The sequence below is a fragment of the Corvus brachyrhynchos genome, unplaced genomic scaffold (genome assembly GCF_000691975.1).
Source record: "Corvus brachyrhynchos isolate BGI_N302 unplaced genomic scaffold, ASM69197v1 scaffold94, whole genome shotgun sequence".
Taxonomy (NCBI): domain Eukaryota; kingdom Metazoa; phylum Chordata; class Aves; order Passeriformes; family Corvidae; genus Corvus; species Corvus brachyrhynchos.
This window is the reverse complement of record NW_008238330.1, coordinates 9,014,368-9,030,590: the sequence shown is the minus strand read 5'-3', so window position 1 is coordinate 9,030,590 and position 16,223 is coordinate 9,014,368. Positions and strand designations below refer to the sequence as shown.

The 16,223-nt window shown below is 37.0% G+C and overlaps 2 protein-coding genes across 2 annotated transcripts in view; one reads left to right on the top strand and one right to left on the bottom strand.

Annotated features, from left to right (window-relative positions):
- The window catches only part of KIAA1143 (KIAA1143 ortholog), a 12,614-nt gene extending 12,297 nt beyond the window's left edge, over nucleotides 1-317 (bottom strand). Inside the window, exon 1 of the mRNA XM_017734600.1 lies at nucleotides 94-317. Coding sequence (XP_017590089.1) covers nucleotides 94-317 — 224 coding nt within the window. The remainder of the gene's footprint in view (nucleotides 1-93) is intronic.
- A 1,527-nt stretch (nucleotides 318-1,844) lies between these two features.
- The window catches only part of KIF15 (kinesin family member 15), a 33,902-nt gene continuing 19,523 nt past the window's right edge, over nucleotides 1,845-16,223 (top strand). Inside the window, exons 1-14 of the mRNA XM_008633966.2 lie at nucleotides 1,845-1,924; nucleotides 3,143-3,326; nucleotides 4,457-4,533; nucleotides 5,630-5,667; nucleotides 5,803-5,900; nucleotides 6,288-6,467; nucleotides 7,135-7,344; nucleotides 7,444-7,569; nucleotides 8,825-8,947; nucleotides 9,422-9,545; nucleotides 11,221-11,312; nucleotides 12,609-12,818; nucleotides 13,809-13,986; nucleotides 14,391-14,532. Coding sequence (XP_008632188.2) covers nucleotides 1,860-1,924; nucleotides 3,143-3,326; nucleotides 4,457-4,533; nucleotides 5,630-5,667; nucleotides 5,803-5,900; nucleotides 6,288-6,467; nucleotides 7,135-7,344; nucleotides 7,444-7,569; nucleotides 8,825-8,947; nucleotides 9,422-9,545; nucleotides 11,221-11,312; nucleotides 12,609-12,818; nucleotides 13,809-13,986; nucleotides 14,391-14,532 — 1,847 coding nt within the window. The 5' untranslated portion in view covers nucleotides 1,845-1,859. The remainder of the gene's footprint in view (nucleotides 1,925-3,142; nucleotides 3,327-4,456; nucleotides 4,534-5,629; nucleotides 5,668-5,802; nucleotides 5,901-6,287; nucleotides 6,468-7,134; nucleotides 7,345-7,443; nucleotides 7,570-8,824; nucleotides 8,948-9,421; nucleotides 9,546-11,220; nucleotides 11,313-12,608; nucleotides 12,819-13,808; nucleotides 13,987-14,390; nucleotides 14,533-16,223) is intronic.

Genomic DNA, 16,223 nt, shown 5'->3' with positions numbered 1-16,223 from the left:
TCGGAGAGCAGAGAGGGACCGGGGGACGGCTCTGCCCGGGGGTCCGGCTTTGCCTGGGGGGCCCCCCCGCCCCGTCCCCTGGAGGGGCATCACCCGTGTGTAAGAACCAGCGGGGCCAGGTGCGACCGTGTGGGGGGTGCTCGGTGCCCCATGGGCGGCTGATGCCCTGGGGGTTCCGCCCTGCGGTGCCTGCGCGGCAGAGCGCTGCCCCCGGTGGTGTCGGGGTACCTGGGAGCTGGCCCTTTCCCAGAATCACGGAATAAGCGGAGTCCGAAAGGACCCACAAGGATCATCGAGTCCCACTCCTGGCCCTGCATAGCGCCATCCCCAACAGTCAGACCATGTGCCTGAGAGCGTTGTCCAAACACTTCTTGAACTCTGTCAGGCTCAGTGCTGTGACCACTTCCATGGGGAGCCTGTTCCAGTGCCCAACCCCGCTCTGGGTGAGGAACCTCTTCCTAATATCCAGCCTAAACCTCCTCTGACACAACTTCAGGCTTTTCCCAGGGCTGTGCATGTACCTATTGGTCTGATTTCAGTTTTAAAATGCACTCCTTTCGTTGATAACTTATGAAATTGAAGAATAAATTACTGAATTGGAAGCTAAATTATTTCTCAGATATTGGATAAGTCAAAACAGCACGCAAAAAGCTCATGCAGCAGCAGGATATTTAGGTAGTATGAATGTCAAAGAGAAGGTTAGCATCTTTGCACATCATTGCTCATTCTGCTTTTAAAGACGATCCTCCTACAAAAACCCCTGTGTTCTTTTAAAGATTTTATAGAAACTTTATTATTGGAATATTTTGATGCATTATCTTTCATTCTTATTGTGCTTGTTTTCTAAATGCAATTTTTTTACTTAGTTAATACTTTGACTATATTTTGTACTTTCATGTCAGATTCACCCTTATGTAAAAAATAAGTCACTTTATCTACCTATGGGGTAATATATGCCATCTCCTTGAAATCTGAAACTGTGCAAAATGAGGCTTGTATCACAGAATCAGTGAGGTTGGAAGAGATCTCTGAGATCATGGAGTCCAACCTATGGCTGATCAACACCTTGTCAACTAGGCCATGGCACTGAGTGCCACTCCAAACAGCTCAAAGTATGGTGGCTCCAGCACCTCCCTGGGCAGCCCATTCCAAAGTCTCTTCATCCTTTCAGAGAAGACATTCCTCCTGATGTCTAGCCTGAACCTCCCCTGGCACAGCTTGAGGCTGTGTCCTCTTGTCCTGTTACCTGGGAGAAGAGTCTGACCCCAACCTGACTACAACCATCTTCTGGGCAGTTGTAGAATGATAAGGTCTCCCCAGAGCCTCCTTTTGTCCAGGTTAAGCAACCCCAGCTCCCTCAGCTGCTCCTCATAAGACTTGTGCTCCAGATGTGTACAGGATATCTTTATTCATTACAGGGTGACTAATTTTCACAGAAGTAAAAGTAATGCAGCTGCTCAGTTGTGCTGGTTTAGGATAGTGAGGTTTTGCAGTCACATCAGGAAAGTTAAATCATGCTTTAATGGTTTATCTGCATTAAGTTTGCTATTTTTAAAGTATAATAGAATATGTAATACTATCAGCATTTATGTTTCTAATTCTCCAAAACACTTGCAAAATCTTATATGCATTGACTTAGGAGCCTACTCATTGCACACACGTTGACAAGTGTGTGCCTGTTCACATTACAGGACTGGAGATTTCTCTACCTCTCTTCTTTTTGCCAAAAGAAGATAATTACCAAATATATTCATGCATTTCTGTCTGCATTTAGAAGGCTCTCCAGTTATTTCCCTCTGTACTGCTTACAGGATTTTGTATTTAGATGGGGGGTTTTGAGCAGTAATTTTATTTTTTGTATGTCTCCCTTTTCTTTTGTAGGAGATTTGCGTGACTCTTCAATATCGTTGTTGAACTCACCTAGGTAAAATAATATTGGCCAGTGACCATATATTATCAATCACATTGCACAGAAGGTGCAAACAAAACCTAGCATAACTTTGTAAAATAGTTTAAAGGTTTTTCTTTCAATCTTTTCCTGCCTAAGATTTCTGTCTTTCTCTCCTAACGTCCTTACAGATTTTAAAAAAAAGTTCTCATAATAAAATTGTTGTGCTGACATATTGGGTTCCTCTTGGAATGCTGCCATGCAATAAATTCTCGTTTGTCCACTAATTCTGCAGCTGGACTCTAGAGTTTATCTGAAGAAATATTCCACTAGGAACTTCAATCCTGTGAGGAAGCCCTAAACTAAAACAAAAACTAAGAGGCCCTCCTCCAAGTGTAAACTGTGCCACAACTCAGAATAATGTCACACAACAAAAGCACATTTGGCAAATTAATTTTGTGTGTCTTAAATACAGTATAACATCTTCCCTTTCTCAGCTGCTGCTTGTGTTCTTAGCCCTTTCCTCTGCCACTACCCAACTGCACACTTCATTCATGGAAACCCTTCTCCACTTTTAAAACTGTTCTCTTCCTTGCTCTTGTATACCAAAAGTAAAAATAACAGTTAGAACACCCTCCTGCTAAAACTTCTCGAAAAGAGAAGTAAAGCAAATCCAAGCTTGCTACCACTTCATGTAAGAATTTAATTCTTTAATATTTTATGGGTGTATTGGAATTTATGGCGGAATTTCTCAGAGTCTTAATGTAAGTCATGTACAGTTACGTATTAAAACTGATAAATGTGATGAAATTGGTTAGGGATGTTTTAGATGTAGGCACTTGCTATGCTTTATTTGATTCATTGTTCAAGAATTGATTTTTCTTTCCCTTCTTGTGAGCACCAATTATAACTTTTTTGCTGGACTCTAGCATTATCTGCTTCATTTGTCCATTAAAACTTCCAGGAGTAAGAAGGGCATCTCAAGTTTACTGTGCAATGTGTTCTTTTAGAGCTAAAGTTAGGTGCCACAGCAATAAATTGCATGTAACTGCATGTTCTTTGTTTTTTCAATCTGCCACATTTTCACCTTTAACTGGTCTTGTAGTGAATTGATGATGTTCCTGTACAAGTAGTATGGTTTCAGGACAGACTTTTCTAAGACTTCACATGCTTAATCTGATTGCTGTGATTTAATTTTATCAGACAGCTGCTAGATCTATTTGAAAGTAATCTAATGCATAAATATTTATTTAGTGTTGAAGGTGATGCTATCAAAGTTTTTGTAAGGGTACGTCCCCCTTCAGACAGACCTGCATTAACCGATGGAGATCAAGGCCTGTGTTTATCTGTTCTTTCATCAAATACCATCCGCCTGCATTCGAAGCCTGAACCAAAGATCTTCACTTTTGATTATGTTGCAAATATGGAAACAACACAGGTAATCATTTCCAGAATCTCATAACTACTGTAATTTCTGCCCAAGTTTTGGCAATTATTATGCTAAGCTTTTCTAAAGGTATAGTGCATTAGGTCTAATTTTTTTGCCGTGGTCAGATTGGAAGTACATAGTTATAGTACAGAAATGCTGCATTAAATTCTGCTCTCTAACAGTTTTGATGTAATATTTTTTAGCTGTTAATTTCTTTAATTGGAGTTTGAATTAAAATTGAAGTTTTTGTTTGTAAACATTGTATCTATCACTATAGACAGAAAATAAATCTGCCTATTGAGACAAACATACAAAAATAACTGGCAGTCAGTAGCTGATATTAAGGTGTGATTTCACAGAATATGCTGAGTTGGAAGGGACTCACAGGGATCACCAAGTTCAACTCCTATCCCTGCACATTAGTATTTAAGGAACTTGGGCGTTTATATTCCATTTACTATATTTCCTTCTTATACTTTTGCCTTTTAAATGGATGCAGTGCTCATCTGGGGCAAGTAATACTGGAAATAAAATCCTTCAACTTAATTTCTGTAATACTGTGTTCGACATTCTGAACATAATTTTAATTCTGCTAAGACTTCAATTCCATTTCATTTCTGTTAAAAAAACAAAACAAAACCTCTGAAAAACGTCACCTGCTGTAGGCTGTTATTTGTAGCTAGGCTTGTCTTGCAGATCTAAGAGAAAAATGTGGAAGTAGATGAGACTTAAGTTGTGCAGGTCTGTTGAATGTGCCATTGTGCAGAGACAAATGTTGAAAGCTAACTAGATTTCATAAGTGTCACAGGCATCTGACCTACTGATGGTATAAAGTGCATAACATAATCAAAACCACTGGATCAAAATTAGTATTATATTTTTGGGAGCTGTTACTGTGATGCTGAATTTTATTATTTCTCTTTGAGTTTATCAAGGAATACAATTTTTTGAGAGTGTGATTTATGTCACAAAGACTTAGGATGTATTGTTTTGCTGTGAGAATTCCAGGGGTCATGGTACATGTCTAACCTTAAGGAATGCATCTATTTATATACACTATAAAGTTATGGCATAGGAAACACTGATATAAAAGACACTTAAAGAGGTGGTGACGTGCCTTCTCTTGCCCTTGTCCCCAGGAGTCTGTGTTCTCAAGCGTGGCTAAAAACATTGTTGAATCTTGTATGAATGGCTACAATGGAACCATCTTTGCATAGTAAGTAATTCCATAGCAATTGCAGTCATTTCATAGCAATGGCAACATTTAAGGAGATTGTGCTAATAAGCAGTTGTGGTTTTAAGAGCCAGAGCCTGCCTAATGTTACAGTAAGCTTTAAAAGTTTTTACTGCAGCACAGCATAAGGAATATTCTTGCAATATTGGGTGGTACTCCTTGCTCCTCTTCTGGAGGAATCTATATGTAGATGTTATACTTTTAATAATGCACATGTAAACTCATTTCAATCTTACTATTATTTGCTTAAAAAGTAGGAGTTACATTGTACTGTTAAAGAGAAGGCTAGTGGTTTTCAGTATGACCATAGTAAAATGGAATGAAAATTGCTTTATCTTGATACTTGGCTAGCTCAACTCTTCGGTGACTCTTGGCTGCCTGTGGGAAAACTCATGAATGATAATTTTAACTTTTAGGATATTTTCAAGGTAGAAATATGTCCATGACTAGTAGTATGAATATCATTATATTAACTCAGTATTTTTTCATTTTGGAAACTGAGGAAGGACTTTAGTCAGAAAATGCTTACTTAAAGGGCTAATCTAATCAAAACCTTACTGGGGTTTTTTAATGTAGCACACCTTTTGAAAAACTATGAAGTCCACTTTGTTTCAATATACAAATGTGGAAAAATAAAATGCAATTGCCCTGAAGTTTCTCTAGCATGATCAATAACTACATTAGAAAAAATAAACTGTAAAAGAAAAAAATACTTTTATGTCAGATATATCCTAATGTGCACTACTGAGTGACATAAAACTCAAAAGATTGACCCAAAAATTAGTTTAATGTATATATTTGAAAGCCTTCATTTTAATGCTAACTTCCCTTTCCAACAGAAATTAGGAAGAAAGTAGTGGGTGGTAGGGGAGACAAAAGGGGATTTATCGGTAAAATTTGTTGTTCTATTTCTATACCTTTTAAGCTGACTGATTTCTCAGCTTGCTCCTGTCTCCTGATCTTCTGTTTTGAAAATTTTTTGTTTGTTTAAGTTTTGACTTCTCCTTAAGAGATGCAGATTAATGAAAAATTCAGAGCCAGAATAAAGTTTAATCTCAATTTTCTTTCTTTTTGTTAGTGGCCAGACTGGGTCAGGAAAAACCTTTACTATGATGGGTGAGTGCATGAGAGATTAATCTTTCAGTGGTTTCTTAATTTTTTTTTTTTTTGGTCTTGAGACATATTTCTCATGTCAACTGCTAATCTTGAGTAGTACTAATTAATTTTTTTTTCATTAAAAAATCTCTTTAGGACCATCTGATTCTGATAATTTCACTCACAGTCTGAGAGGTGTAATTCCACGGAGCTTTGAATACTTATTTTTTCTAATTGAGCGGGAAAAGGAAAAGGTACATTTATTTTATAATTACCATTGTAGTGAAAGTAATGTTGCACAGTAAAGATTAGCTAGGGTTGGTAAACTGGGTGTGCAGCCAATAAGTTACCAAGATTATTGCCATCTTGCATCAAATTTGTTAATGAGAAATGCTTGCATCTAGTACTCTACCAAATTATAGTAACTGTTTCTTCAGACACCAGTGTGCTTATATTTTGAGTCTGAAAATGCATCTAGGTTTCTGGATGTTGGTTGTCACCTGGGCATCAGAAATGTATAGTATGCAGAATATACGTGCAATCTAATAGCTTTAGGTATGTGTGAAAAGAGACTTGCTGCCATACAATGACAGACTTAATAAAACCCAACTGTTTATAGTGTAAATTACTGTGTTTTTCAGGCTGGCAGTGGAAAGAGTTTTCTCTGCAAATGCTCATTTATTGAAATCTACAATGAACAGATATTTGACTTGCTAGATTCTGCTTCAGCTGGACTGTTTCTCAGAGAACACATCAAGAAGGGAGTCTTTGTTGATGGTGCTGTTGAACAGGTGTTGTCATCTGCTGCTGAAGCATACCAGGTATTTTTTGGCACTTTTAATGTTTGGACTATACATCTTAAATCTTATTTGGTAAATATTCCTCTTGGATTAAAGCACATTTTTTTGCCCATTTTTTGCCTGCAATGCCTTCTCCCTCTATCTTCATGCTCCAAAACACAGTGTAAAAAAGTTTAAGGCAATGCTTCCTAACTATCCCATACCTGTAAGAAATCAAAGAAGTTCTGGAGTTTGGAATACCTAAATGGCAATTACAGAAATCATTCCCTAATGCTTGCCCTACACATCTCTGAAATACCAACAGAAAACTACATTTCCTGCCGAGTGGGCACCATGTGTTCCAGAATTGTCAGGTTTATTTCTCCATGAATAATACACATACACATAGTATTTGTATCACTTTAGGTTTTTGTGTGTGTGTGTGTGTACTGCTAACGTACACTAGTATGGGGTATGTTATGCTTTCAAACAGCAATGGCACTTTTGGAGAAAAGTAGTGAATATTATAACAAGTTCTGCTGCTAAGATTGACTGTAGCTGTATCTTTTTCACTTTTAAGATACTTCTATTGGAAAACAGTAAAAAAATTCTTATCCTTGAGGTTTTTAAAAGCTGTTGCATGGAATGGTACCTGTATGTAAAGTACAGTCTGACCCAGTTGAAATTGTGATGTCTTTTTCATGCTTAGGTATTAACTACAGGCTGGGGAAACCGGCGTGTAGCCTCGACCTCAATGAACAGAGAATCCTCCAGATCACATGCAGTTTTCACTATCACAGTGGAATCCATGGAGAAAAACAACGAGGTTGTTAACATTCGGTCTTCCCTGCTCAACCTGGTAGACTTGGCAGGATCTGAGAGGCAGAAAGACACCCATACAGAAGGACTGAGGTTAAAGGTTAGTTCTGTAGTATCTGTGACATCTTTCTCCTTTCAGATGCAGGGCCCTGTCCCATCCATCAAATCCATTTGCTTTGTTCCCTCCTCTTTTTTTTAGGAAGCAGGTAACATAAATCGATCACTAAGCTGCCTGGGCCAAGTAATCACAGCACTTGTTGATGTGGGAAATGGTAAACAGAGACACATTTGTTACCGGGATTCCAAGCTCACTTTTCTGCTACGGGTAATATATATCCTCTGGATTTTATCTGCTACCTGGGATGTAGAAAAAAATATTTGGTTGGGCTTTTTTACTATAAAAAGCGGAACTCCAGTGCATTAAAGATGTTTCAATATTGGGCAAGTGGAAGAAAGATTGAAAGGTATCTTTTTAACCTAAACAGATTCTTAATCAATCTCTTGCTTTTGACTGAAGACTAATCTATTTATACTTATAAGCTCCTACTACGTATTTGGAAGTTTTAATTTAAAAAAGCACACATTTTCATCCTTATAATTTGGGAAATAATGTGTATCAAAGTGTAATATTCAGAGATGTGTTGAAACATTTGACATGCTTTCCAGAATTAGCTTATGTGTGCTTGTTGGATGTCAGCACTCACCAAAATACAGATATTCATACATGAATATCTGTAGTATATTTTTGTATTATAGTATTTGTACGCAATACAGTATTTGTATTACAACACAGTATTGTGATCACAGCAAAATTTCTCAGTGTTCCATCCCAGTTCTATATAGATTGATGAGACTCTGAGGAATTATGTTCTTCCAATGTAACCCGAAATACATAGAAATTGGAAGAGAATTACAACTTTGTGAGCTGTTACTTTAAATGGTTATTTTTTGAGGTGTCTGTACTGCAAAGATGTCCACAAACATGACCTTCTTTACTAGAGAGGAAGAGAGAGAATGCCATTGAGGCTTGTGGACTATTTTGTAGTACCAGACTTTCAGTCTTTAGGTATTACTGCTGCCTTCTCCTGGGATTTGAGAGCTACTTATGTAACAGCACAGAAACAGCTGAAGATACGCATGTAAAAGGGAGATGATCCTTTTACATTCTTGGTCAAGAATCTGTTGGTTTGTGATTTTGTTCATTTGACAGTTGCAACCAGAAGGTTGGAACAATCAACAGATGATGTTGAAAGTAGTGTGAACATTAATCTGCTAATTACCAAAATTATTTTTTGTTTAGAATTTTTTCCTCTTTTTGCTGTTCAGATGAAGAAAGCATCTCACTTTGTTCAGTAATATAGCCAGGATTTTGAAGACCTAAATAGAGTCTTTATTTACAGTTGCATCCTTTATACCCACATTTGAAATAAAATTTAAGAAACTTGCCTTCTGTGTGGATATTTGTTAAACGAAATTCTTTCTGCGATTTGTTCAAAATTATACACAGTATCTTTTAGGTGATGGCTTCTTATTGTCAGCAAAAACATGTAAATAAAACTAACTTCCATGTTTTCAAATAGGATTCTCTTGGTGGTAATGCAAAAACGTGTATAATTGCAAATGTTCACCCAGGATCCAAGTGTTTTGGTGAAACACTGTCCACTCTTAATTTTGCGCAGCGAGCGAAGTTGATTAAAAACAAGGTAAGAGTTAATAGCATATATTCTTTGCTTGTTCTTAGAGCTTGTTTTCATTAGAAAAGTAAAAAGTAAATCTTTATTAAAAAGATAAATTGTCATAAAAATTTCTGATTTAATGTTATTTCTGTTAACTAGTTCTATATAAATCCTAGTGCCCAAAATGTAATTTCTCATGAGGGGGTTTTTAAAAGCATGTTGGCATTTAGCTGAAATTGTTGCTGATGTATATTGTTTTGTTGGTGAAAAAGGTCCAGACAAAATTCTGCAGAAAACGTTACATTTTTTAACCTCTAATTCTCTCTGAAGTACAACTTGCTGGTTTCTCAGCGAATGGAATTCTGCTTTTCCCATGAGTTCTTCCTTTCCTAAGATGGAAAGAGTTCTCAGTAATTTTACTGGTTTGCATTCTTTGAGTTTTCTCTTATCATGTAAGATTTTTATTTACACCTTTTCCTAATTTTCTCCTCTTTATAAAAGGCTGTAGTAAATGAAGACACACAAGGAAATGTGAGCCAGCTGCAAGCTGAGGTCAAGAAGTTGAAAGAGCAGCTTGCTCAACTTACTTCAGTGCCATCTGTGTGCAGTATTTCTGTATCACAAGGTAAGAGTTGGAGGTGAGGGAGAGAGAATTTGCTACTTCTGTAGCCTAGAAGGTTGAGGGCCTTAATTAAGTTTCTGAACAATTAATATTTTTGTAGGAACTGACCTATAGGGGTCACATTTTCCTTATGGATCTCATTTCCTGTACCTGTATCTGATACCTTGTAGAAATTGTTAGCGTGGTTTTGTTTTCTTCCTCATAAGTTCGGGTACTGGACTATGGTTTTATTATGATACCTAGATATTCTTCCACTTCAGAAGAGATATGCTGCCTAATCCTTTAAGTAACCAAAAGTTTGCATGTGATTCCTTGTCCATTTAGGTCAGAGAGAAGGCACAATGTTGCATTCTTTTTAAGCTTGGAACTGGATTTTTTTTCTGCCTCTTCCCTTTTTTGCCCCTTCCAGAAGAACCTAAGAGGGGTGTTTACTTTCAGTAGATGTTTGATTTCAGTGTAAGATGGAAATAGAGTTTTTAGGTGATTTTCAATAAGCTTCTCACTGGGCTATTTTATCTGCAATACAAATCCCAGCAGAGCTTCCTCGTATGTATGTTTCTCACTGAAATGTGCTGCTTGATAATGTTTGATTGCAAGGTGGTAAACTTTGTAACTCTTACTGTTCTCGTGAGTCAACTCTTTCCTGACCTTGCCAAGAAATAGAAGATACAGCAAGAGAAGTTACGACAGAAAATAGAAAGCCTTGTCTAATATAATACAAGCATCTGGGGTTGAGTTTTCCTAAGGAAAAAGTACTTCTGTGTTAGCATACATGTTTAACCAGTAAAAACAAGTCAGTGATGAGGTAGGACACTGACTCATGGTTCATGAATACATGAACATTGACAGAGAGCTCAATGTTTAGACCCATGATAGAGTTCTGAGGGAGAACAAGTATGATGCTTAAACACTGAGGAGGAGTTTTGAGCAGAACCTAATGTATCAGCTGTGTTTGTTCTGTGCATTTAAATTGTTTGTAATACTCAATCACACAAACATAAAATCTGCTTTCTAGCTACTTCAGAAACATGATGGCATTTTAAAATATATTAAATTATGATAATGTAGTTATGCACCTAGATACTAGTGATTAGTATTCCATAAATAAGTAGACTTATGCATTAGAATATTTAGAAATGCTATTTTGAATTAATTTCTAAATGGATTATTAAACCCTCTTAATCCCTTGTGTGGACACTTTCCTTCCAGATTAAGCCACTAATTGTCCACATAATTCAAGCTTATTTTCCTAAATTTCCTTCTCATAAACGAGTCAGTCCACTTCTAATATGTACAAACTGTACTAATAATGCTAATAATGGGTTAGTGTCATCAAATTAATTTCAGAGGGATTTTGCATTTTATAGATATGCTTAGCTGAACAGACTGATTCTTTTATTTTAATAAAAGTTCATTGCAAGTCCGTTTAATGCTTGAACAACTTTGTTAATTATACAATTATGTATATTAGCTCTGTTGTTTATCAGCACTTGCAGGTGACTAGGAATTACTGTCCAAACAGTGTGCTCTGGGTATGCCACGTGATCTTGGAAGAATTACACTGTTCAAAGAATTATTCAAATTTTCTTTACGCAATTATCGTGTTATGTATGTAGAAAAACCTGGCTAAGTGGTATTTTAATAAATACAGCATTTGTTTCTTTGACTTCCCCTACAGATGCTGTTGAAAAAGGCAAGAACAACATAAATTACATGAGCAGCTTTCTCGAAGCAATGTTGTTTTGGGAGAAATCAGAAGGTGAAAAGAAGGTAAGAAAGCACTGATATTTCTAAGTGCATTCAGTATACTTTCTGGTGAGAGACCAGTGAGCATATTGAAACTGACTCTCTTAATGATTTTCCTTGGTTTTGAGTAAAAATACTCTGTCGAAAGATAATAAGGTTTGCTAACAAGGGAACTTAGTCAAATGACATTTGAGATAAAATCTGTAGTGCTCAGGAGGACTACAAGACAACTAGCAGGGCCAAAGCCTAAATCGAACTTAAACTGGCCACTGCCATAAAATGTTTCTATAAATATATTAGCAACAAAAGGAGGGCTAAAGAGAAACTCCAGCCTTAACTGGATCCGGGGGAAGCAGTGACAAAGGATGAGAAAAAGGCTGATTTACTTAATGCTGCCTTGGCCTTAGTCTTTAACAGAATAAGAACAGTGATTCTTGGAGTACCCAGCCCCCTGAGCTGTAAGATATAGGATGGGGAGCAGAATGAAACCCCCACCACCCAAGGGGAAATAGTCAGTGTTCTGCTCCACCACTTAGACACAAAAGTATGGATATTAGGGAAAAACTCTTCACTGGAAAGGTGGTCAAGGACTGGAACAGGCTGCCAGGGGAAGTGGTTGAGTTGCTGTTCCCTGAAGGTATTTTAAAGAGATGTAAATGTGGCACTTAAGGACTTGGCTTAGTGGTGGACTTGGCAGTGCTGGAATAGAGGTTGGACTTGATCATAAAAGTCTTTTCCAACCAAAATAATTCTGTGTTTCTATTCTGTCTTTCAAATTCCGACAAACCATAGGATAGCTTTCATAGTATGTTTAATTTTAGGGGGTGGGAAGTTTTACTGGGGTTTTCTAGTTTTAAAAAATTGAACAGAACAACAAGACTTCTCTGTTTTACTTAATTTTGAGTGTGGTTTTGAGTGTTTGGATCAATAATGTGTTTTTTGAAGCACATCTCCCATTCATTCTCATTTTATTGTTCTTTGGTCATGGTGTAGTATTGAAACAGCCAAATGGATTGTTTGGGGCTTTTTCCTAAAGAAAATCAACTGAAACAGGCACCCTAGTGATGTGCATCTGAGGTGTTTAACTGAATACTTACTCTACCAGATCATATTGGAGTTTCTAAGTACAGTTTTTGCAACATGTTGTTTAATTTGGGTTCTTGGTATGAGCTGTTGCTCTCTACAAATCTGCTGCAAATGATAGTCTGTATATACACAAAATTACTGTTAACTGAGATTTTGCATGATTGGTCTGCCTGTGCATATGTGTGTTAGATGGGCACCTTAAAAATTCACTAATCTCTATTTGTACTTTCTAAGAATTTATTAGAAAAAGTTGCTCAGCTAGAAGAACTGTGTGCCAAGAAGGAAAAATTTGTTCAGTCCAATAAAATGATAGTTAAATTCCGGGAAGACCATATTGTTCGCTTGGAGAGATTACATAAAGAGGCTGGTGGAATTTTATTGCCAAAAGAGCAAGGTGATCTCCTCAATGACTTGAGAGAGGAAGTGCAGATACTCAGAGAACAGGTAAAGTCTGGTTTTTCTTTTCTGGAACAATATTGTTTTGTGAGAATAGCCTGTGTGTTGTAGTCCTGTGGTGGGTGAATAAAGGCCTTTTAGGAAAGACAGGCAAAGAGGTTGGGTGGTGGGTTCCTTTATAGAAGCATTCAAATGCATGGAGCTTCCCTATGGAAGAGACAATGGCTGGATTTAGAGCTTGAATTTTAAGAGGAGAGTTTAGTGAGGGTGATGTCATGATGGGAGCTTGCCACAGGCAACCTGATCTGGGTTAGGCAGAGGACCAAGTCTCTTTTCAGCAAATTAAGGAAGTCTCCAAATCACAAATCCTCATTCATATGGCAAATAATGCAAGGGTTTCTGAGGGATAACACACATGCCAGATGGACATGTAAGGGGTGTCATGGTCCTGGAGCTGTTTGAAGAACAGCTTTGGGTTATTCGGGTGTCTGGATAGGTGTGGTATCATTTGTGAGGCAGTTTTGAAGAACAAAGAAACTCAAGAGAGAAGGCAAATTCTTGAAAAACAATTTCCTCCAAGCACAAGTAGGGAAAAAGAGGAAATGTCTTGGCAGGGTAGCATGAATCTGTAGCTCATAATTGAGCTTCAAAGGAAAGGAAGGAGGAGAGGAAATGAAGTTCAGGACAGTCCTTTATTGACTACAGAAACATTACTATGGCATGCAAGGATAGTGTTAAGAAAGCCAAAGTTCAAAATTGAAACTGAAAAGGGTATCAAGAGCATCAAGAAAAGCATCCTACTGCTTTAATACAAGTAAAAGAGTAAACACATAAGATGTAAACTTGCTGTCTTGTGAGTAGATTTCAAGGCAGTAAGAAAGTTAACCAAAAAATGAGTAGCTTTAACCACTGTAGGGAACACCTCTTTTCCTTTTATATTACAGTTTAATCCTTATTAAAGGTAGTAGAGTAACAGCTAGGTAGGTATAGCATTGTCTGGAAAATCAAGACTGTTGAATAAAATATTGATTACCACAGATGGAACAACACCCACGAATTGCAAAGTACGCCATGGAGAACCATAATCTCAGAGAGGAGAATAAAAAACTTCGTTCTTTACAGTCAGTTAAAAAGGCCCAAGAAATTGATGCTCAGACCATTGCAGAGCTAGAAAAAGCTTTTTTGGAAGCTTCAGCCACAGAGAAAAGTACTGGAGGTAAAAACATGCTAATGTTTCCCAGCTAAATATGCTTATTGTGTTTCTTTTGTGTGCAGTATAGTGTTGAAAATGTCTTGATGTATTTTTGCCTTCCTCAAAGTGGTACCTGAAGACTGCTAAAACAATTTTACTTAATTGTATTCATGTTGGCCTTCAAGCAATAGGGAATTTGGATTTGCATCTTGTGAAACCCATCTATAATCTCATTTTGTGGTCCTTACTTATCATGAAGACTGCAGTAATATTTTACTGGTTTTCATGTTGGGCTGTTTCTAATACCTATTTTTGTCAATCTCAATTGCTACTATGCTGTTCAAAAGCCCACAAACACTTTCATTTTAGTAAAACTTTAGGTATTTGAGCAGCTCTGTGATTTCAGAGGGTCTGTGTTTGTTCTTTAGGTCACCGCTTATATTCCACCACCATGTCAGCGGAAGGCAACTCGCTGGCATCTGTTGAAAGGCTGAAAGCTCGTCTGCTACAGACCCAAGCTGAACTGGCAACTTCAAAGCAAGAATATGAAGAATTTAAAGAGCTAACCAAGTGAGACAAAACAGTATTGAAATATCTGTAATTAAATGTTTTTAAGTCATTATTCATATTGATTTTTGAAAGACTCAGATCCTGATTATACTGACTAGGTTTGTTCTTTGCATGTAAGAGAGGGCCAGGTTAAGAATAATGGCATGCACACAGAGTATGTTCCTGTTGAACTGGGTTATTCCCAGACTATGGCACAACCATCATTAAATCTGAAGGTATGTCTGCGCTGTTGGAGGTTTCTTTGTCTTTCCCAAAGCCACTCTTGATAGTTAGATGCAAAAAAATGCTTCACAATATGCAGGAGATGGACATACCCTTTAATTCTGGTAGTTACCTGCTTAACAGCACTGGGAGAGTTTGGCTTAGTTTCCATGTAGAGCAAAGGTTTTGCAGTAACTGAAATATTACAGGTGGAAGCACTGACAGGAAGTAAGAGTTGATGGGGGTGGGGGAGAATGAGAGGGGTATTTTGAGGGTTTGTTTTTGTGCAACAGTAGTTTTTAATATAATCACTTAAAGTCTGCAAGTTTGAGTCACCATAAACGTAGAATCCAAGCACTCCAGAAAATTCTGGCTGACCTGTTGATTAATTTTTAACCTCAATTTCAAAGATTATAATACTGTTATCTTGTTAGGGGAACAAAGGTTTAATTCAAATCAGAGCAAAGACATGGTGTCAGTAGTACATTTATGTCCATTTGCTTTGGCATCTAAATGTGAGATAAGGGTCTACTATGCCCTTATTAAAGTAGTAAAGAATTTACTGTTGTTATTCTCCTGGAGGGCAGCACAAGATAATGGGAATGGCCTAACTAATACCTTCAGTGTTCATATGCATGTGAATAATACATGACTTCACTTGATTAACTGCATTTCTGAAAAATTGCAATCTTGTTACTGCAGATACAAGAAAAATAGCATTTCCAGCAAATGTAATACAAACCTGGAAAGCAAAAGGGACCTGATTTTTTTTTTTTTTTAATTTATTTTAATTGTACCTTACACTGTTGGTTTCTATTGATTTCAGTGAAATTAGAGTGTAATTCTAAAAGCATCAGGCACAATTTTGGCTCCCCACTTCTTTGTTTTCAAAGTAGCTTTTAATATCCTTTTTGTTTAGTCAGGCAATTGTACAAATCTGTATTTTTACTGTTAGATTTCTGTGTAGCAAATCCTATGAACTTTATAAATAGTAGTAGTATGATCTGAGGTTAGCAATTCAGCAATCCATCAGTTGTCCCATATCATTAGTTGCAATAGTCTATTTGTATTTTTATATATTGATTACTTTATTTTTTTGCCCACTAAGTGTATTTCTATTTTATGTATTCCATGTTTTGTGAATGTCTTGCTTTCTTGGTAGTATGTATGCATTTTATTGTCAATTACCAACATTTTCTTAGTGGAGTGAAGTCAAACAGATACGTGCTTTTCAGCCTCTGGAGTAATTAAATTTCACTAAATTTTAAACTTGTTTCCAGTTTCAGAGTAACTGGATACTTAATTTTACATGCAGGTGTAACTATATGCTGTAACTGAACAAAAGTAGAGTAAAATAGCAAATTCACAAAAACAACATATGCTAATTTTTCTGCTGTCCAATTGCAGTCAATACTAAAGTTCTACTCTGTTCGCTAAGTTTTGTTGTAGATGCCAAGAGCGTGAGAGAAAATGATTGCATTAAACTGCCA